We start from the raw sequence: 23,114 nt of genomic DNA, 5'->3' as shown, positions 1-23,114 counted from the left end.
TCTGATGCCTAAAGGTGGAGCTCGAAACACTGCAGTCCATTGATTGGTCAGACATGATTGAAGCAGTCAGAGTCTCGCTATCTGCTTTTCTCACCAGTCTTGCCGCCTGCAGCCTTTTCTCAAAGCTCGTTGTAATAAGCATTCGATGTCCTCCTTTGTTTTCTTGTTGTAGCTTAGCTCGGTGCTCCATGTGTGCGTATGTGGTCGAGCCACTGAGAGAGAGCAAGCGGCAGATAAGCGATGGCAGTAAGTTGTCAATCTGGCAGTAAATGTACGAGGGTTGGTCATCGACCACTGGGCCCTCTGTCATCGTAACACTGACATTTAGAAGTCATATGGGTTTGGCTTTGAAAATGGTAAAATGTGACAATTAGGGATACACTTGTTAATAAAGTAGAAGTGACTTTGGCCTTTCTTTGCGTCCATATGACAGATCTCCACGACACTCCTCCCTGCAGACAGTGAAAACTTACTGTATGCTGCTGCCTCTCATGCTTTCCCTTTGGAGACAGTATAAGTATCTCAGTGTAATTATTCAGTGGCGTCTCTTTAAAGCGAAGCAGCAGCCAGTTTCAAATCACTGTGACCGTCGCTGGGAATTTCTGTATCAGTCACATGTTTTATCTTGGCTCTCTCTTCCCTTTTGTATCAGAGCTCAACGCTGTTCAAAATCAACTACAACTGCCAGCGCAGCACTCTGCTGACAACACACGGCAGACTTACACTCGCTTACATCTCTAACCCTGTGAACATGTCACACCATGACACAAGTGAGCCTGGCTGTTTAAAATTTTGCGTGTTACATCGCTCGGTAGGTTTCATTATTATTAATAATGGAAAAGCCACTGAACTTGGCACAGGCGCTATAAATAAATAAGCCCTGCTCCCGAAGGATTGCTTTGCACTGGTTTGATAGAAGTTTGAGTGTGTGTTTGTGTTTGTGTGTGTGTGGAGAGAGAGAGAGAGAGAGAGAGAGAGAGAGAGAGAGAGAGAGAGAGAGAGAGAGAGAGAGAGAGAGAGAGAGAGAGAGAGAGAGAGAGAGAGAGAGAGAGAGAGAGAGAGAGAGAGAGAGAGAGAGAGAGAGAGAGATCGGCCCTGTCGGTGATGGCTGAGGATTATTCTCATGCGCGCTCTGTGGCTAATGAGAGAGGAATAACAACATGGCTGTGTTTAATTGGTCTGCTGTTCTGTAATCAGAGTGGATGGCTTCATTCAGATGTGATTAGAACCTGGGTGAGATGGGCAGGCGGGCGCTCAACGCCATCAGTGACCTGCTTTTATTGGATTGATCTTCAGCGAGCGGCTCGTGATAAGATGTTCTGCTGCTCCCTGATACACTTTTGCACAGCAGTCATTCATAAACCCAGACTAGCCTACAGCGGAGGAGGAGTAGTCCGACACTTAATCACAGCAATTGCAACGAGAGCACAGGATGAAAGTGCTGTTGTCTGCTATTGAACAGTTTTGGAAAGTGCCCTTGTTATTTATACCTGTTTACCTGCGAATGAGAATAGAGAGGCCAGTTGAAAGTAGTGTAGCTCGTCGGAGAACTGCCGCATAGTGAGTGAGGAGATATTCTGGAAAGCCTCGGCGGGGTCTGCGGCTTTCATTTCCCTATAATTCTCCGCAGAGAGTTGGGGAAACAGAGAGGCAGGGATTATAATGAGGAGGCCGTTATTGTGGGGATGACAATGACGAGAATAAAGCTTTGCCGGGCTGTTGTTGTGGAGGTCAAAACCTCCCTCAAAGTGTGTCTCAAAACAACACCAGTCAGCAAAGTGTTCCCAATCAATTGAAATGTTAATTCAGACCATCTTGTTGTTGCGCTTAGTGTTAAATTGTGGCATCGTTTACAAAGCAGATTAACATGCCAGAGGAATTAACATGCAATTTTAAATGGGAGCAAAGAGGCTGCACTCATCTAACAGATGAGGCTATGGAGCTGCAGCTCTTCTGTCTGCAGGCAGGACATTTCTCTAAAACAGCACAATGTGTGGACTGGACTGTGCCTAATTCACACAGAAGTCTAACCTACAAAGAGCCGGCCGGTCCCGCGGTGCAGTGACAGTACGCGTCAGGGCGGCTGAACTGATATTCGTCCGCAGGGATGAGAGGTGACAGTGCTGTGTTTCAGGGCCGGTCCAGCGCTGTCTCTCACCCTCAGCCGGCGCCCTCCGCGGGGATCACGCGGACCTTCTCTCGTCTTCTTTGCCATCTCTTGTTGCCATGGAGAGCGATTCTCAACTTCGACGGGTTAGACAACAAGCCTGCCGCCTTTGTCCTTGTGCGCGTCCCCTCTCGATGAGAAAAGTGGATTCCAGGTCTTAAACAGGCATTGTTCTGAAAACACGTCCCTCCACGGGCATTGAACAAAACACAACACGTGCGTGCAGCGTACGGAAAAAGACAATAAAAGACGTGGGTGTTTGAAGTGGTAGAACATCTCTCCCCAGTGGAAAAGAGCTGGGTTTGTGCATCAGTCATTGCACTGACAGGTCTGAAACAAGGTCTGAGTGTTGGATTCTGCAGCCCCATCGGAGTAACTGATGGAAGACAGGGAGAAAATTCAGAGTAATTCAAGGTTCACAGCTCTCAACTCAGCCGAAGCAGAGACATTAGCATTTTTGGAATTAATAATTCATTATGCCGAAACAGCAGCAAATGGCAGCAGCCATGACACAGTTAGCCACTGATATAAGGCCGGGCCTCAGAGCAGGTTTATTCATACAGAACCTGAGTACAAGCTGTGTTAACGACTGACGGATGTTTGTGTTTCTTGCTACAAATGCTTCACTGTGAATCAAAAAGGGGAAATTGAGTCCAATGAATTGTTATTTGGAATATTGTTTTATTTGATTGGACAATTAGCACTACCGGTTCAGCATACAGTGTGTGCATACATGCAAGAAGATCACCACCTGACCAATGGTGACGACAAAGGAACTGGTCCCCGGGCGCCGGTCGGCTGGCAGCCCACCGCTCCTGGTCTGCTGCGGAGGAAGGACTGACCAAGGATTGGTTAAAGGCAGAGAAAGAATTTCACATATGCATGGCGTGTGCAGTTTCCCCCCCAAACTCCACATGTTGTGTTAATTGTGACTAATAAAGGATTTCTTCTTCTTCATACAAAGTTCGCCTGAATCACATTGGCTGCCATGACTATCATCATAGGCTTGATGGCTTTCTGTCGCGAGCCAGCTGTGGCGTTGTGATTGTGATGAAGACCTCATCCCCTGAGAGATGGGCAGGCTGTTGGTGTTTGACTGCGAGCTGACAGCCTGAGAAATGTGCCTGGCCTGTCAGAGACAGCCGGTCCAAAGGTGGCACGGCTCAGTGAAAACCTTAACAAACAATAGATGAGAGAGAAATGTCTCTGTGGAAGTGGTTTCCAATTGAAGGAGATGGGAAATGTCTGAGCAATGATCAGTAGAGGACAAAACTGCTCGAACTGCGGTACGCCGAGCATAAACTGTGAAGTCACACACACACACATACACAAAAGAAAACTACCCCGTGTTAACATTTTCTTTACTTTGATCAGCCATGGTGTGTTCTCCTCCTGAATTTCTGTCTTTGTGGCTGCCACTGCTCAATCACAAATGGATTAACAGGTACTTAATAACAAATAGAAGTGAGTGGTTTAATGTTAGATGCTTATGAACAGTTATCCAAAAGATATGAAGTAAAATAATTTAAATATGCACAAAGTGCATGCTAAAAATGTCCACCATTAGTTCAGGAAAGTGTACTTAAATACACTTAATTACAATTTAACTGCATCATGTGTAGTCAAATACAACCCTGACTCCAAAAACAGTAAACAGGTTCTTTGGTAACAGGTGATAGTATCATGATTGGGTATGAAAGGGTCATCCTGGAAAGGCTCAGACCTTCACAAGCGAGGATGGAGCGAGGTTCACCACTTTGTGAACACATGACTGTATAAAGGATGTTACTACACAAACCTGTTAGAAAAGGGATTTACATTTTAAAAAAGAATTGAAAATGATGTTTTTTTCTATCTGTAAGATTTCACATACATTCATCAGGCTTTTTAAATCATTCTGTGTTTTCATCTGTCAGCCATGCAACAATAATGTAACATAATCAGAAGTCGTCATCAGTAATGTAAACTGCATATCCGCTGCAGTCAGTGGACCGCTGTGCACAAACACTGATCTGGTCTTTTATGTGCGATCTTTTAGAACTTCCCAAGCTCAACTCGGCTTTGCGTTCATGTGATATTAGTGTGTTGTGGTGTGTGACTGGTAATACTATGTAGTTAGTGGTTCGAAACCAGTGTTGTTTAAGACCCTTTTGATGTTGTTTTTCTTAAGACTGTGCTGTTGTTCAGAGGAAGCTACAACACAGAATGTCACATTACCTGCTTTTGCTGCACTTATGATATGACAGAAGCATGCAGCACTGTTCAGAAATAGCCTGTGAAAGCAAACAGAGGTACAAACACTGTAGTCCCAAACCCCCCAGTGGCAAACCTCTGAGGGAATATGGATGATTGGAATGCACATCACTCATATAACATTTAAAGGTTTTGTTTTACATCTGCCCTTCTGTGTCAACAGTCTGAGAAGTGTGTTTTGTTTGTGCGTCCCTCTGCAGGAGACATGCCTCCCTACCTGTCGAAGTGGAAGACAATCCCGGGAGGTTGGTGTCTGCAGGCCGCAGGAGAGTCGTCCCCTGCCGCAAATGGAAGTCGGCTTCCTTTGGGTACAGTAAGATGTTATTTTTATGATTCTGTGCGTAATGGTCGTCCCGGGAGTACCAGGGCGTTTGCAGCGCCGTGGCACAGCGGGCGTTCTCTTGTCTTACTCGTTAATCTAAAAGTCATCACAGCTCATCTTGACGCCCCGGTAATTAGCCTCTCCTGTGGCAGGCGTATCAGTCGTGACAGCTTGACGTCGACAAACGTTGCTGTGCCTTAATGTTTGAGTCTTTGCAGCTGTTCTCCAGTCATCAGCTTGTTATGACACAGCAATTTCAGTGCTGCAGTGTTGTTTTCCTGATGTGCACAATGAACTCCGGTGGCCAAACGCACTATAGGAGGAGATCATTAGGCTTAGCCTTAATGAAATATGAGCCCTGCTTATATGAGCGCTTGCTGCTGCTCCCCCATTAGCCTGCGCTGAGCTCGGAGCTTTGAGAGAGCCTTTCAGAAAACAAGGAGAGATAGATGCAGACAGTCGCATCGGTGGGACAGACTTCGGGGGCTTCAAAAGGCTGGAGAGAGTTTCAAAGACGCCTCCTAGTGCTGTGTGCTTCATCATCAAAAAGCAATGTGCGCCTAATCCATAGCCCACTTTTGGCTCATGTGCAGCCCAAAAATAAATCCCATTGCATAGTGGGAACATGTTCTATTTTTAAAGAGCAGTGTTCAGGAGTTTCTGATGAGTAGGAACATCCGTGGGTTGTTTTTAGACTTGCTTCAGAAATGAGGAATTTGCTATTTTTCGCTGATTAATACATCGCTCGTTTGTGCCCTCTCTGGTTGTCCCCGTGTGATTGATGCTCTGTAAGTAATTTTCAAGCGCAGCTGAAAGCTAATAGGTTAAATGGATCTTGACTGTAAACACGATGATGGCTGTGATCGGAGGTTGATTGTTTTGCTCTCCAGCTCGGCAGCATCGTTTACTTCTGTTTAGGCTCGTCTCACTCAGGCACACTGTAATCAACGCCTAATTACCAAATGATGACAGCGCAAGGAAACACACTCCCGTCAAACGCCTGATTTTAACTTTGCAGCTTTATTTCAGTGGCTTGCTTAATTGTTGTTTACAAGAGGTAGTTTCTGTTGAATATTGGGGAATATTCTGTTGCAAATAGAAAAGTTAGTCCGCATTTTGGTCTTTCTGCTCAGCATTTCTTTTGGTGATTGGGTGGCACAAACACTGAATGCATGCCCTTAATGCATTTGTTCAGGGTCAGACTCACACCCACATACCTACTCTGCCTCGCACGTGGCAGGACTGAAAAGTTGCTGCATAAATCAAACAGAAAGCAAACATTTATCATAAAGGCCTTGATCACAGCTATTTTTCTGTTCTGTTAGACTTGTTTTAAGGCATTATTTCCTTTAGCGAGACAGGAAGGTACCTTCACATGATGCGACAAAGGTCCCGGGCCAGATTTGAACCCAGGATGTTGCTGTTATGTGGTATGCACTGAGGAGCAGTGAGTCACTAGAAAACCACATTTTTCACTTGGCATCTGAAAGAAATCTCATAGAAATGTGAGAAAAATGTTGGGTAATGGCCCTCTATTGAAGCAGTGCGGCTGTGCCAGGCTCTCATGGAGTGATCGGTCTTTGTGACTGTGTTTTCTGACTGCGTTTGCATGGCGTTAGAAGAAAGAGAGGAAGCGAAATATAAATTATTGTGCCATTTGTAAGTGCTGCGCCGAGCCGCGCAGTATGCCGAATCACTCCGCTTGTTTTTGCATTTTTTGAGTGAGCAGTTTGCAAAATGTTAAAGACAGCTTTGATTATAGGAGGTGTTTGTAGCTGTGCATGATTCAGCAGAAAAAAAAACTTGTGTTTAGTCACTGCAGCCCAGTTAATTTAAACCTGCGTTATTTTCAGACATCTGTTGGAAGCTGTCATCGTCTAAAAGTTTCACTAATTCCTGCAGACTTTGGAAACTGACTTAAAGAAGGTAATAGGAATTAATGGGGCAACTTTGGTGCTGAAGTAGTGTTGCTCAGAGGCTGGCTCGCTCAACATGCTTAATGCCAGTGTTTGGGTGATCTCGGGGGACGACTGTTCGATGCAAGCAGAGCGGCGGCTAGACTCCAATAGCAGAAGCGTACCCCAGGGATTCACTCGAGTCATTGTATATTTTTTCTTTACCTCTCTTTCCCTGTTTGCACTCCTCTCACATCGCTCTCTGCCTGTTCTTTCTTGCCGTCTCCCTCTCTTTTCTTCTGCCCCAGCAACAAGGCAATCGCAAGCAGAGGTAGCGTTTGATCAGCCATACAGGGGACGTAATAGCTTAGTCGCGATATCTTATTTTCTCATTCCTCAATGTGCATATTTGAGTCAATGTAGTTAACTAATGACGTAGTTGCCGCACTGCTGGTTGCGATGAGTCTCCCGCTAAGCCTGCTAAGATGATCAGAAGAAGGAGCGCAGAGCAAATTAGCCCAGAACGACGACAATAAGCCCCCAAACCGTTCAAATTGATTGTGTTCACTTCACTAGTGGCGGAGCGTAACGGCCAGCTCATCCAGATGCTTGGAGCACCGAGGGAAACTTGTCTCACTGGGTTTTGTGAGGATTGTTTTGCATAATAGAAGCACAGAAAACACAGACAGTAGTTTTTCTTCATATAGTTCTGTTGAAAACGCACAGTAATTGCAGAAAAGGATATAATAAAATCAAAGAAAAGTTTTTTTTGCCAGGTTTTTGCCATTGTCAGCTAAAGCAGACTACTCCAGTGCACTGATGAGTTTCCACTTTCTTCAACATGCACTTAATCAGAGCAGCTGTCAGTGATTGCACAAGAATAAGCTTCATTTAAAGCTGCAACTGCTGATTGTTTTCATTATCAGCTACTCTGCCCATTATTTTTTCCATTTACCAACAGGTTATATTGCCTACAATATAGTGAAAAATGGCCATCACAGGTTGCATGAGCTGAAGGAGAGACGTCTTTAAGTGTCCGAAACACAAGGAATATGTGAATACACAGAAAAGCAACAGATTTCAACACGCGAGAAGCTGAAATCAGAGGATATTACTTTATTACTTATTAACAGCTGTAACAACTATCGAAAGTGTTGCAGTTTTAATTAAACCGCCCAAATTGTCCCCACTTGAATTGGCCCCACTTGGGACTTTAACCCTGATCCAGATGATAATAGTGATTATTGTCATTGTCTGCAGGATTCAGCACCTCGGACAGGGGAATGTTTCCGTTAATGTCACTGCTAAGCTTTCACACCTGAGTACACACTTGTATCACCACCCCATAAAATTACTGGGATGTAGCATGTGTGTCGATGCCTGCAGTGCAACAGAATATCTGAACCTGAACAGAGGCGGCAGGTGACTTGACCCCTTATCGGCATAAACCCACATCAAATCAGCAAACGTGCTCCTAAAGGCGTTTAATGTCTCCCCATTCATGATTTCACGACAGCCAGTAAACCTGAGCCTGCACGCCCCAGGGCAGAGGGGGAGAAATCATAGCACAATGAAATTTAAAGTATTAAAGAGCAAAATGTTAAAACAGTAAAAAGTGAATTAATAAAATGAAAGAAGGTGAATTTTTTTCAAGAGATGAATTATAAATTGGATACTTTAACAGTTGCTGTTAGCTACAAAAAGGGCTCAACTGCAGCTGTGAGTAAAAGGGATGAAAATGGCTTCTGGTCTGTTAGACTCCCCTCAAAGGGGCAGGATGGGATCCCTGAATCCAGGTTGCAGAGGCTGCAGCTGGGTTTGTTGTGACTGGCAAACACTGAGCTGTAGAGCTAGCCCACTCTCTTCTTTAACGTCACGTGCTTGTGAAGGCTTTTTAAAATGCTCTCTTTCCTTTTCCTCACAATAAGTTCCCCCCTGTGCTCCTCCCATACAGCATTAGAAAAGGAACAACTTTGTGAAAAATATCCTCCGTTTTGCAGCTGTGGTAATGTCCCTCGGCTGTTTCATTTCTTCTCCTCTCCTGCTCGTATCACCTTCCCGTGACTGCTGTGAGAGCTCCGCAGCCGTGACAGGTGAAAACAGGAAGTGTGTTCGCTCATCAGGTTGAGAGAGTGAAAGTGGAGCAGTCACTCGGACCAATAGGGATGCAGGGCTGCGGCTTATTGTGAGGCAGGGTAATTGCTCTATATGGTCTACTGAGTGGAAAAGAATCTGTATTTATCCGAAGGCGTGTGGCTGCAGCGCGAAAGGAAATTGTACAAAAGCACCAGAAGGACGAGATCTGATGTTGGAATATAGATGGCCTTATCAATAGAGGAAAGAACAGCCTCCTCTGTCTGTGGCAGTTCCTCAGTGCTATTAAACCACATGAAGAAAAAGCATGTTTTAACTGCCTGTGCAGTAGCTGCTGTATTCAGTGCCTGCAGCTGCTTTCTAGTTCAGTCCTGTCCAGAGTTGAGACCTCTCTGCACCCATCAAGCCCAGCTCAAGGCTGAATGAATGCTTTTAAATACCCAAGATGCTCTCCTATTCCCTTTTCCTCACTTCACGCCTCTCTTCTGACTTTTTTCCTCTCCAGATACTCTCGTCTTTCCTTCCACTCAATCAAAAAACATCTGCTTCTCTGTGTTCGTTCTCCCTGTCTGACTCTGTTTGTCAATCTGTGCCTATCTCTTTCTGAGAAAACACATCTGACTTGATTAATATATACACGCAGGGGGCTTTGCAGAGGTAAAGGTAAGGGTGGGCAGTCACGGTGAAGTGTAAATCTTTCTGCAAGCATTTATATACCTCTCTTAAAGCCCCCATGGTATTACAAAAAGGTCGTAAAGCTGCTCGTATTGCACTGCTTCGTTTATTTGTGTTCTGTGCACTGATTTGGCATCTGACCACTGGAACGGAGCTGAACCAGGAACTCCATTTCACGTCTAAATAATTCAGATGCTTAATGATATTCATTATGGTGAATGACTATTTCAGAACAGAACCTGTGATTATCTCCAGGGCCCCTAATAATACCACTGCAGAGCCTATTGATTCCTGGGAATGGCCTACGTTCGCGGGATCACAGACCCCCAGCCCGCCTGCTGCAAACAGCCAGCGTGTTATCGCTGACGGTTGGAGGCAGGAAGGCAGCTCATGAGGCGGCGATCTAGCCGCAGGGGTGAATATGGTGTCACATGCAGTAAGAAACGGAGAAGTATTGCCATATGCAGGTTCATGAACCCTGCATCGTGTCTGTTATTGCATATGTTCCACTGCTGCATTCCCCCTCTGTCAGGCCTTGACAGTATCTGGGGTCATTTGGAAACGGGCCTAACGACACAGTAAACATTTATTGCATGTGGCAGCAAGCAGTCCTTAGTAAATGAAGGAGCAGTTGTTTTGTGCGAGAGTGTTGGTTTAAAAAAAGAAAAGCAGCAATGAAAGTGCCTCCCACCTCCCGTAAAATTCAGCCAGTTGTATGAATTCTTTTTTTATTGGCCTTTTTTTTAATTTACTGCTGTTCGTATTGTAAAGTTTTGATTTCACCAGATGGGAAATCACAACTGCACAATGATTTAATAGGCCTATGAAACAGAGAGCCCACTTCCATAATGCGTTTGAACTCTTGGGAAAGCTCTCGGCCGTCTTTGAAGTTCCCAGCTTCTGTTTCGTCATCACATTCTCTAAGAGTTAATTACAGGCTCCGCGCTGCGCCGTGAAGCTCGATCACTGGAAAACACGCAGTTTTGATTCTGGACTGCATACGGCCCTGTGGCTTACGATAAGTTGCTTTGAGGCTAAGTAACAGAGGGGAGTGTGAGGCTCTTTGTGCTGCGTGCCTTTCACTTCACTCTGTTCTGTTGTTGAGCCGTTTTGCCAAGGGAGAGATGCCCGAATGTGTGTGTTTGGTGCTTGCGTTGCCTTCATTGCTGTGCGTTCAGCCAGCCAGCCAGCCACGCCGCACGTAAATATGTTTGAAGGATCATGACACAATGCAGTAAAGGCTGGCCAGCGTTCAGTCGCGGGAGCGTTGGCTGCATTTCATGTGAAGTTCGAGTCCCTGCTATATAAAGATTTGAATTGATGCTGCTCCAAAATCTGATCTTCAGTCATGTTTCACTGCAAAATGTTCCTTCAGAGATATTAAAACATGCTCTCTTTCCTTTTTCCAGCCACATTTAATCAGTCAAATTTACCCACAATTTGTGTTGTTACAATGCCAAAACTGCAAAACACAGCTGCTAGTAGTGGTTCGTCGATCAATCAGTTGGTTAATTGACAGACAATTAATTGCCAGAATCGGTCAATTAAGTAATTTACCAAACAAAAAATGCTGTTTTAGCTTCTCAAATGTGACAGTTAACTGCTTTTCTAGATTCTGTGTCATTGTAAACTGAATGTATTTGTGTTGTTTGGGGAGAAAACAGGCAATTTAAAAGAATCTGAGAAACTGTAAATCGTTTTCTAACGTTTTAGGGGCTGAATTGATTGATTAGAAAAATGAAAAAGACGAATTTTTAACAGTATAAATGATTATCTGTTGCAGGCCTACACACAAGCGTACATCACACAACAAGCTTGAGTACACATTAGCTATTTAAAAAAAGTATATACATTACGCTTGCTCAAGGTCTGCTTGTTGTTTTCCTTAGATAATTCTGTTTGTGCTCCTCCTCAGAAAGGCAGGAGTTTGTGTAATGTGCAATCCCTTCAGCAGTAATGAAAAGACACCCAGGTGTCTATAGTGACAAAATCATGTGTGACAGTGTGATTTTGAAAGCTTTCGCAGGTGATACAAGCACAGCTGATGCAGCTCGAGCCCAGGGAAAACATATAGGAGCGTCCTTTTTGCCAACCAATGCTTTGCTTTCACTCTATTACCCGTTGTCACTTTCCCTGGTAAAGTAGATATAGTGAGAGATTAGTGGAACTGTGCGACTCTGTCACATAGCTTATCCTTTCATCAGCTGCATGGCACAGTAATATCATGCAAAGGGCCGCTGAGCGCTTCGGATCTGTCTCCCAGTCTGAAATGAGACATTTGCAATTCCATAGGTTTGTATCACCGCTGAGATCGAGTGGCTCGCAGGGATGAGGTGAGGGAGCAAGGAGCAGCTCCCTGTTCCCCCAGGAAATAAGACTGGAGAGCATGATCGCTTCCTCTCAGCTGCTTCTTCAGCTCTGCTACTCAAAAAGAGGGATTTGTCTGTGTATGTGCAATGAGATATTAACAAGATGCCGCTGCTGCTGGATGTGTGATCTATTTGTGTGAGGGGAAGAAATCTCCTCTGAAGGAGGAGTAGAAAGTGCAGATGACAGAGGGATTCGACTGTGAGATTGTGGGCCAATATAAGCAATAATGAGACATTCAAAGCACCTGATCAGAGAGCTCTGGACTAGCTTATCATTGCTCCTTCGTGTGTGATATGACACACTGATGGGATGATAAATGCTAAATCACCTTCTCATTGGCCTTTGATGTATGACTCACGTGCCATACATTGGAAAATGCGCTACCTCTACTGGGACCATCAAGAAACAGGAGATAACTGTATTATTTAGAGCAAAAAGTATTTCAGTGGAAACGCAGGCACTCTCAAGCCAAGTTGATGTAGATGAGATGATGAACCTGCTAATGATCTGTGACCCTGAACACAGTCAGTCAGGGTTACAATGATCTTCATCACTGAAAGACAGCGATAGTAAACATGCCACATAAGACAACATGGTTGGTCCAGGAGTCAGTACCTTTACCAAGTAATTGTACTTCTACAGTACAATTACTTGAGTATTTTCAACTTGTGCTACTTTATACTTCAGCTTCACTTCATTTTGGAGGGAAATACTGTACTTTTTACTGCATTTATTTGACACATGGAGCTCCAACAATTTCATTTCCCAGGCGTGGGATTAATGAAGTTTTATCATCTTATATCAACGCTTAGTTTCATTATTGTTTAATCTGACAGTTTTTTTTCACAATTGATCAGGTAGTTTGTTCTATAAAATGTCAAAGAATTTGGAAAAATGCTCATCACAGTTTCCCACAGCACAAAGTGACGTCTTCAAATGGCTTCTTTTGTCCAACCAACAGTCCAAAACCCAAAGAGTGTAAGAAAAGCAGCGAATCCTGACATGTAAGAAGCTGGTACAAGCAAATGTTTGATATTTTAGCTTGAAAATGACTGAAGTGATGAATCGATGATCAGAATAGTTCTGTGGTTACTTTTCCTGGCCCCTGACAAAATGATTTAATATAACCCTCAAAAAACAAATATCAGAGAAAAGTCCAGAAAATGCGGCACGGTGGGGCAGCAGGTAGTGCGCGTGCCTCACAGCGTGAAGGTCGCCGGTTCGATCCCCGGGTCGGGTCGGGCCTTTCTGTGTGAAGCTTGCATGTTCTTCCTGTGCATGTGTGGGTTCTCTCCGGGCACTCCGGCTTCCTCCCACAGACCAAAAACATGCTCATTAGGTTAATTGGTGACTCTAAATTGCCCTTAGGTGTGAGTGTGAGCGTGAATGGTTGTTTGTTTGTATATGTGGCCCTGCAATCGACTGGCGACCGGTTCAGGGTGTACCCCGCCTCTCGCCCGTTGACAGCTGGGATAGGCTCCAGCCCCCCTGCAACCCTGGAAAGGGATAGAGGATGGATGGATGGATGGATGGATGGATGGATGGATGGATGGATGGATGGATGGATGGAAGTCCAGAAAATGAAAACTTTGTTTAGCAGAACTTTGTTTTTTTTTCTTCTTTCCAGACCATTTTATCTTCTCACAACACATATCTTGTGACCTTTTGGAGAGGGTCTGACCCCTCGGTTGGGAACCACTGGACTAAATTACTGAACTGTATAAAGAATAATTAGCAGTCACAGGGGGATTTTTCTTCATAATGGCTTTTACTTTTCATACTTTAAGTACATTTTGCTTCTGTGTTCTTTCCTCAGTAAGGTTTGTGGCGACTTTGTCCACCGCTGGAAATGCCAGGTGTGTATAGCTTCACATCAGTATTACTGACACCAGCTTTTGAGAAGTCTAAAGTTCTACAATGGCTGCAGAGAGCCTCAGCCCAGGCCTGGGGGGTCAAGAAGCGGCTCTGTCTGTACTTCACAGTCAGAGGCAGAGAGACAGCTCTTTGTTTGGCCTGCGATGAAAAGCTCGTCTGTCTTCTGCCTCTGATGTTCTCAGGCTTGAGGCCAAGTCAGTGACAGAAGGAGCCTTTGCACAGCGCTGTGCCCGCTGCCAGAGAGCTACAGAGAGGCTGCGCTGTGTTGTTACACGGAAAAACCAGCGGGGAAGCGAAACCTCTCACCCCTCATCTCCAGCGTAGGGTGGAGGGGTCACTGTCTCACAGGAGTTCACTTTTTCCAGCTGTTGAAACTAATTGTGGTGGTTGGAAAAATGTTTTTGTGGAAAGAAATGTTTTTAAATGTATTTTTAATCAGGGCGAGTTATTGCAGCCGGAACAAACAAAGCTGAAATAACTGTAGGTAACATGGACTGTGATGTTTTTCATTTTAAGAGTCATTAGTTCAGATGAAGCACATAAGCAGTGCGTATTTTTATTAGTTCCTGGGAGTGCACTGTCATCTTTCTTCTCACTTAAAAATACTTAGATCCGCACTATGTTTGATTAGTGTTGCTAAATTAAGCATCAAACATGTGCTTTTCCCCTCTTTTGTGGCCTAACAATAACCCTCCTGAGGGAAATGTTTTCCCAACATCACTATTGATCAAGCCACCCTTGTTCATGCAGAGGAGGTGATGCACTGCCATCTTGTGGTTTGCAGCCATTAATGCTGCGTTGAATGTCATTTCTCTCCCATCCAACTTTCTCATGGTCAGGCTCTCTCAGCCTGATGGGTTTGAAGCGAGTGAAGGAGACGGGACCCCTGCAGAGCCGCTCAGCTGAGGACAAAATGATGCTTCCTACTGTTAGTCACCAGCGCTGTTGTTCCTGCACACAGTGCACACACAGAAGGAACGCTGCATTGAGAACATGCAGTTTCTCCTGTTCAGGTCTGATAAGATCCAAGGAGGTTGACGCCCTCAGAGAAGGAGAAACAGAATGCACTTTGATGGGAGTAAAGTGCTGCATCAGTTTTGAGAAGTTCAAGTGTACAGAACTTGCTGTTTTGTGACCTCCAGCAGTTGTGTATCTCTGTTATCTGTCTTTATATCAGCTAAGGCAACTCAGCAGAGACTGACAGCCAATTCTGCTAAAAACGAGCTATGTCAGGAAAATCTGTGATTTGCAGCTGAGCAACTCTTGAGTTTCTTTGTTTTTTTTTTTTGGTCTCTTCTTGTTTTTACAATGAGAAATTAATACAGCGGCAAATAAATTAATAATGCTGCATCTTATGATTATTTTCATCATCAGTTAATCTGCTGAAGCAAACCTGGAACCCATGAATTTTTGGCATTTTTTCTTAAATGCTACGATGAACCAAAATTATCTAAATTATTGCTCATTAGTCCTTTGTTAACCGACTAATGAAGGAATTGTTTCAGCTCCGTGTTTTGCAGCCGTTTAACATCTAAGTGGAGTGACTGTTTCTCCACTGTGGTATTTTTCAATGGCAGTTTTTTCTGACAGCAAAAAATATCATGCAGTGCTCCACGAGGGACTTGCGTGGGTCCACGTTATTGTTAGTATTTACTCTGTTGTCATTTGTTGGATGACTCAACTTTGCTCTTTGCTTCACCATCATTAGTGGAGCATTTGTGGACCATTACCAAAACTAAATGTATCTGGTAATAGGAATGCAAATGCCACTCTACTCAATTTGTCTATGGATGGGATGTCTCAGTGGAGCAGGCCACTCAAATGACTTCATTTATTCCTGCCTTGGTCTGATGAGATTGATCACGTTGTTTCCATGATGTGATGGAGCATTGCGGTTTCAGGGAGATGCTCTGCTTATGTTCCATCTTCTGTTGTGATTCACGTTGTTTGGTGTCTTTTTCTGGAGCGACTGCCGAGCCTAAAAGGTCTAAAAACAAACCTTCAAATAACACAGAACAGCAAAGCCAGATTACTTCTTCCTTTTTATTTCCGGGCTAATGTGTCTCAGACGCATAAACGGTTATCACGGCTAACCGTGGAGGCTGAATAAAAATCTGATTTTCTGTTATTCGCGCAAAACGTCGTTTGGGATACAGCACTGCACCTCTTTTGTGGAAAACTAATATACTGCTTTTTATCATAGTTATAATACACATGAAGTGAGTGCTGGTTATCTGGTGCTGCCACAGCCTCAAATAGATAGTCTGATAAAAGCTGTTCTTCATAGAGCTTCTCCTGCCTTCAATATGCTCCCCACCAACATTAAAAGTAGATTTTCCTTCAGTAAGTCACTAAAACAAAAACTGATGAATATCACATAGATGTAACGGAGGTTATTGCTGTTTTGGAGCCTTTTTTGATTGTTTTTATTTTCTTTTTGTTCATTTTCAAGCTGCTGTTGTCGATCTTTTCATATGTAGAGTCATCTCACTTGCTTTCTGATCATTATATTTGGCTTGTTTTGCCTTTTTTATTCATACTGTGGGATTTTAAATTGTTGCTTTTATTGTTATTGTGTCTGTGTAGGCCCCAGGAAGACCAGTGACCGCATTGTGAAAGACAATGGGGAGATGTATAAATAAAGAATACGCTATTAGACGGGTTTCCTTACATTGAGTGCATTTGAGCTCTCTAAGCTCTCCAGTTAGATCCTTCTTCGAGAGGACAGGCATGAGGGTGAGGTTGGAACTCATCAATATGCTTTTCCTATGGCAGTAAAAGCTTCTACAGTGTGCTCTTTGTGTGTGTGTACAATTTATATACATGCATCTGTGCGTTGTGTGTGTTTTGTTCGCTGTAAGGCTAGAGAGCCTTCTGCACTCGGTCCTGCACACAATCCTACTGCAGCCCGTACACCAAGGCCAGCTGGATTAAAAAGGGACATATGGTGACAGAGGAGAGCGGGGGGGTTGGCTCAAGAAGGCCAGCGTATGCAATATTTGCACATCTAAAAGGCTACATAGCATCATATCTTGATGTATGCAGGGCCCCCGCTGGGCCAGAAAACAACACGGCACTTTAAACATTAACTTCAGCCCTTCTGAGTGTGTGCGTGCTTGTGTTCGTCCTGAGTGTGTTCGTGCACATGCGGAGGCGTTAAAGCCTGTGCTTTTGTGTTGAAAAGGGTATTGCCAAAGCCGTGAATTTAAGGTTATTTGTCAATTTGAAAGAGCATCTTGCTCACCGCAGCTCCTCTGTCTGTGTGTGCGTGTGCCCTGACTACTAACACTGCGCTCGGGCTTTGCAGATACACACTCCGTGTTGAACAGAAAGGAACTCACCATTGCCCCTGTCAGAGCCCCTCCCCCCACAACCTTTCGCCACACGCGCACACACACACACGCACACACAGTTTTACTGGCAACACCTCACTAATGAACTGTCTCCGTGCTCTCTACAGTAGATGACATTACAAGTCCTACGAAGGAATGAGGAGTTAACAGGTCTTAAAATCTAAAGGCCTGCTAGTTAGAGGCTTCAATCTTTACTGAGCCTCACAGTCGAAAATGTTGAACAGAAATGCCAACTGTGTTAACCTCAGAGCTTCATGTAAAAGAGCTAAAAGCCTCAAGTTTGTGCTTAGCAGAAAGGTATTGCGACCATGAACTGTCTGAGCAGATTTAATGGCAGTCTCAATATTATCAGATAGATTGTGTGCAAAATGGATATCATGGCCTGAGGGTGGTGATGAAAGAAAACTCATGGAGCGGCCAAAATGGGAAGAGTTCGCCCTCTAGAAACACCAAATACGTTAGCTTTCATCTGGGGAGCATGAGAACACGACCTTTCGTGGCAGTCTTGGCATGAATAGAAGAATCCTGTTTTGGATATGTGCTTATGAAGTGTTGGACAATGTTGGAGTCACAAATTACACAGTGTTTCCTCTCCACTCACAGGTGTACACAAACAAGCAAACAAGCATGCCAAAACAGGCACACATACACTCACGCACACACTCAGTCAAGACAGGTTCACGTCAGAGCTGGAGGGATCAGCAGCGCTTGTGCTTGATAATTAGAGGCAGCGTAATTGCAGTGAGATGACGCACATATACAATTAGCCACTACACAAGTTAATTAAGAGAAAGACAAAGGCCTGACAGCACTAGTCACCTTGGCGTTAACACTTGATACATCGCCATCGAGTCTGCCCGCGATGAAACGCATCCCCCCCTGGAGACTATGAGCCATCAGCCCGGGGTTTCTGTCTCTTCAGTGTGTGTGTGTGTGTGTGTGTGTGTGTGTGTGTGGTTGGGGGGGGTGGCTTTGTAAAGTCCTGATGAAAGCTTGTCTCCATAGACACTCTCCTGCCTGCCTACTGTCCCACTTTGGATGCCGTTACCTGGCGAAGGTGTCAACAGCAGCACCATCTATTTCCTAACAGCCACTGTACGCTGTGACGTGTACAGTCTGAGTTCACGTTTGACCCATTTCGCAGCCAAAACTTCCATCAACACTTAAGATGGAATCTTCAGTAATGTTGCCTTATTTCTGCTTAATATTTCACTCTTCCTCTCTGGTTTTGGCCTCACTTGTACATGATGCAATATCTGTGCAAGCCACATGCTCTCGATTTCATTAACTTTGTGTGACTCCAGAACTGTAGTAACACAGTTTCTAACTCTTTTATCAAATGACTGCTGATTATTTCAGATTTTGTCATTTCCTGCCATTATCTCATCTCTGTCTTAGTGCTGTAGTGTTTCTTTTTTCTGCAGACGTAATTAACCCTGAGCTGTGCAGCATCTTTACCTGTTTGCACCGTTCCTCGTAAGACTGGAAAGCCTCATCTGTTGTGAAAGACACGATGGAGGAGAAAGTGCATTGATTCCAGAAGAGAGAAAGATGGAGAGGGAGGGTAAGGGGGTGAGGATGTGAGAAGAAGAGAAATGGGAAAAGAGAGAGAGAGAGAAAAGGAGTGAAAACAAAATGGGAGGGAGGCATTATAATGAGCCCTACCTCTGACACATCCTCCTGTTTCTATGGAGACCAAGGAGCCAATCGTGTGGCCCTGCTGAGGACTGTACTACTCAGAGCAGATCAGAGGGTGGAGGGAGGCGTACGCAGATGCTTCTGTGTGTTTATGAGAGGCAGTAAAATCTCCCAGTGGCTCTCCTGCAGGTTGTGCCCTTTTGGTTTTTATTTAGGAGTGTCAGCCTCCCAGGCACTGGGACCAATAAAGAATTACCCATCATCCTCCTCTAAAACAGGAGCTTCTCATCAGTGCTTAACAGGCAGCTCTTTTAGCTTCTTTTCTGTATGAACCCCCCCTCCATCCCTCCACCTCCTCTTCCATCACCATCACCAGCCCCCCCACCAGCCGCCAGCCTCTTGGACGCTCCTCGTTACATCACACACACTGCTCCCTGGCAGCCCGTGTTTGTGACTGGGAGGGAGAGGGAGAGTGAATGTGAGTGAGCCCGTGTGCGCACGCCATCCCACCGTCGAGTCCCATTGACCAGCTTTCAGGATGGACAAGCCAAGCGTGTGGCGCGCCGTGGTGAGCAGCACAGACCCGAGGCGAACGCGAGACCCCGGGTCCCACTCCAGCAGACCGGGCTCCGCCATGGGTTACCGGCTGTACGACATGTGAGTAGCATGTTCAGTGTGAGTGCTGTCAGACAGGCGGACGGGCAGGCTCGCCCGCCTGGGCAGCACCAGCATAGCTCCATTCATTGAGACAGCAGTCGAGTGGGTGGTGGTGGAAAGCGCGGTGTCTATCTCTCTGGCGTCTATGCTGAGTCACCTATGGCATTCAGACCTCGTTCTGTCCTCTCATGTTCCCTTCCTGTGGTCTTAGTAAACAAGGTCTCTCTCCCGGGGAGGGGCGGCAAGGTGGAACATACGTTTGTTTGTGTGAATGAGATGCTGAAATTTCGTCCAGATGAGTTAATACCATGTGTCTTCATACGAAGTGTTGAAACCTGAGCGCTGTTTTGTATCTGTGAACCTACAGTTATGACTAAAATCACAACAGAGTCATGTGAGCGATGCTTTTAGAGCCTCGGGTGGCTGGCAGAAATGACTCATTTCTGGAGAATGCTGTGACAGCTCTTACTGGGCACATGAGTTCCTCGCAGCTTCTGTCGTATATATTTGTGCGTGTGAATGTGTTCTCATGTGTGATTGGTACAACGTGTGTGTGTGCGTGTGTGTATGTGTATGTGTGTGTGTGTGTGTGTGTGTGTGTGTGTGTGTGGCAGGCAGTGCTAGTGTGTGTGTGTAAAATGCGGCTGGGTCTGAGCTGTTATTTTTGGGACGGTGATGAGTCGCACCGTCTGTGTGTGGAAAGCTTTCGTCTCCACTTCAGCGAATCATGTGTCAGTTCTGCTCGGATGAAAGGTGGACAAAATTAAATTCGTGTCATGTCTCTTTGGTGTGGTGCTGTGCAAGAATTTTGTGCACACATTCTCCCCTTTGCCTAGTACTCAACACCATCAGTATTTAGCTGAATAAGCATTCTGCCGCCTTGTTTCTCCGCAGAGGCACATTTAAGTTTGTTTCCTTTGCTGTAGTGTTTGTAGTCTGTATCACTTTGGACACGCTCATTCCTTTGCAACCCCATGTACATGACCGTTTGAATTTTTCACACATGTACTTACCAGCTGGTGCATAACGTTGGGCTGAATTACCCTGTCATGCCATGATCTAATACCATGCATGGGGATCAGTCATCTTAATGAATATGAGACCTTCGCGGGTCTCCACTGAGTCCTTCAGAGGCAATCTGCCCCTGCCATTCACAGCCTTAAATCTCTGTCTTGTTTCCATGTGTACGGCGCACATTGAGGCATGAATTCATTCCTCAGATTCTCAAGTTCCTTATGCATACCAGTAATTATAATTTAATTACATTCTTCATTCTGTTTTTGTTGGTGCATTCTAGGCAATTGAGCATCTCGGTCTGTCTGTGGTTCGGAGATAGAGGCTGATCTCTTTCGCTGCAGCTTTAGTCCAAAGAAAGCTTTAACCACAGAAAGTCACATGACCGAGCTGAGGGGCAGAGCTCAGGAAGGTGAAAGAGGGGTGCAAATCAATGACTTTGTGAAACATTCGCTGCTGTTGTTAGGGGACAGAGTAAATGTGCCACAGATTGACACTAATGTGCCTGTCAAACAGACCGAGGCCCACAGTGCCAATGCTCCTTTAATGAGGAGCTGGAGCTGGATGAGTCTGTTCTGTTGTAAATGTCATTTCATCATCGCTGGCAGGCCCCAGTCCCTCTGGAATTCTAATGCTGTGTCTACAACAGTGGAAGGCCAACAGGAGGGTGTCCTGGGCTTAGCTAAAGACTTTCTTGGCCTTTAAGGATACTACACTTCACTACTGTGGCCTGAAGGGATGCAGAGGTTGCCGTGGGTAGAGTACTCTAAAATACAAGATGTGTATTTTGTTCAGTTAAGTGCGGTGGAGCAAATGCGTATGCCCTGAAAATGCAAACTCTGCATGCTCAGGAGACCTTGAGAAAGAACAAAATGATGCATTTACAAAAAGTCATTTTACCAGGTCTGTTAATGTGCTGCCATGCATTAAGCCATTTAGCAGGGCGTTTGGGTAACTGGTTGTCAGACAGTTTACTGGTGCGGAGCAATGTACAGCTGAACCATGCAGAGATACTGTATGCTCACACTGCCCATGCTGTGTTCTGTGAAATGGTACCAATGATCAATTGTTTATGGTATTGCTAAATCCACAGCCCCTGAGTTGGTTTTGTCCAAGGAGTAATGACATGGATCTCTTGATAGTTTGCACCAGCTTTGCTGCCCAGCTTCATTGTTCTGTAGTTGTTACCCTTGCTTGTGCATGGAAAAAGGAATAATTGCTTTCTAATAATATGCAAAAAGAAAATTCCAGATCATGAAATATATGTGTTAGAATTTAAATGTGCATGTCTTTGTTCAAAAAAATTGCTTGGTAATCCTATTGTCCATGACATTACCATTCAGGAGGTTTGATGTGTGTGCATGGATGACTCTCAGGGTTTCGTAATCATTCTCCTGTATTCAGCACACTGAATATATAACATTGCACAGACAAGGTGGCTAATAAACATCAATGGGCTTTGCCCTTCATTGAGATAATGCCATGCATTCTCAGAGGGTATTCATGCCATAAAGCCGTTACAGCAGGAATGCCCATTTCCCATTATTGGCTTAGAGATTCTTAATGCGATGCCGCTGTTCAAGTGACGCCAGCGCTGATGAAAAATGGAGTGCGTCACCAGAGCTGTAAGGCACTGACAGTACATTCCTTCACTTTGGGCCTTTGACAGCAGTGTGCTATGTCTGCAGACTGAGTGCACAAAGACAACTGCCAGCATAGCTCTGAATGTGCCTCCGCTGGAGACAGCAGCTGTAGGATGCATGCTGCTATTGCATGAGACAACAACTGCATACAATGCATCACATTGCCAGTTCATGGGCTGGCACAGAGCATGCTGTCAGTTCATATAGCATCAGTGAACGGGGGCATAATGTTACACAGCTGGAAGTGAGTCTTGTTAAAGCAGGTCTACATGCTGTATGTATGTACAGGCCTGCCTGCATAATAACCCTTTGATTTTTCACTCGTCTGACAGTTACAGTGATTGCCCACTACCACAAATGACATGAGTCATTCTGTAAAGTGGACATGATTGCAGCCATTAAAGCACCGTCATTATTACTTTAGTCTTTATAGCAAGGATTGTATAGCTTATTCATTGATCAACTGTTTGATCTCTACTTAATGCTTTTGACAGATAGCAGGACATTCACACCTTACAATTTCCCCCCTTGCTCCATCAATATTGTCCGGAAAGAACAGGCCAGAGAAGAACAGAACCCAGTCGAGCACAGTGCCACATAATAGATCATGAATAGATGAGAATGGATCATAGAAGGGTCAAGAATCACTCCACTGAGGTGTTTTGACAGCGCAGATGTAAAGAGGGCTCCAACAGTCTGTCAAGTCCAGCAGCCTACTGTACCATACTGTACCCCACTGCACCCGACGCTGCAGTAGCATTTTGGCTTTGGCCAAAATAGCACAGGCTTGGCTCGGGCTGAGCTCGGTCAGCTCAAAGACTGTCATTTGCACACTAAAACGTCAGCAGCTGGACATCTGCAGGCTTTCACTGAGTTTTTAGTGGCTGAGTTTGCAGCTGGAGCTGTGTCAGCCATGTGCAAGGATTATCAAACCAGCGGGAGCTGCTTGGCTCTCAGGGCCACATCTCAGTGAGTTAAAGTTTCCTCAGGGGAGTAGCTAGTCCTGATGCATCCGTGGTTTGAAACAGCCCATAATAAGCCCCTGCCTTTGCCAATAGCAACGTCAGAAGCGACAGCACAGAGAGCTGGGTGCACCAGGAAAGGATGCATCTCCAGAACATTTTGTTCCTCTGGCAGAAATAAAAGCAGATATGAGGA

The 23,114-nt window shown here is 45.0% G+C and overlaps 1 protein-coding gene across 4 annotated transcripts in view; it reads left to right on the top strand.

Annotated features, from left to right (window-relative positions):
* iqsec1a (IQ motif and Sec7 domain ArfGEF 1a) overlaps positions 1-23,114 on the top strand; it is a 92,908-nt gene that overhangs the window by 20,705 nt on the left and 49,089 nt on the right. For 2 of the 4 annotated variants that reach the window (XM_070967601.1, XM_070967594.1), the window contains exon 3: positions 4,621-4,728. In XM_070967601.1, the coding sequence (XP_070823702.1) occupies positions 4,621-4,728 (108 nt within the window). Of the gene's footprint in view, positions 1-4,620; positions 4,729-19,059; positions 19,300-23,114 lie in introns of those variants that run through there. The other 2 variants (XM_070967602.1, XM_070967596.1) reach the window with 2 other exon arrangements.

Source organism: Chaetodon trifascialis, chromosome 8, assembly GCF_039877785.1.
Source record: "Chaetodon trifascialis isolate fChaTrf1 chromosome 8, fChaTrf1.hap1, whole genome shotgun sequence".
In the NCBI taxonomy this organism is placed as follows: domain Eukaryota; kingdom Metazoa; phylum Chordata; class Actinopteri; order Chaetodontiformes; family Chaetodontidae; genus Chaetodon; species Chaetodon trifascialis.
The sequence above is the reverse complement of the archived record's forward strand: the minus strand, read 5'-3'. Positions and strand labels throughout refer to the sequence as shown.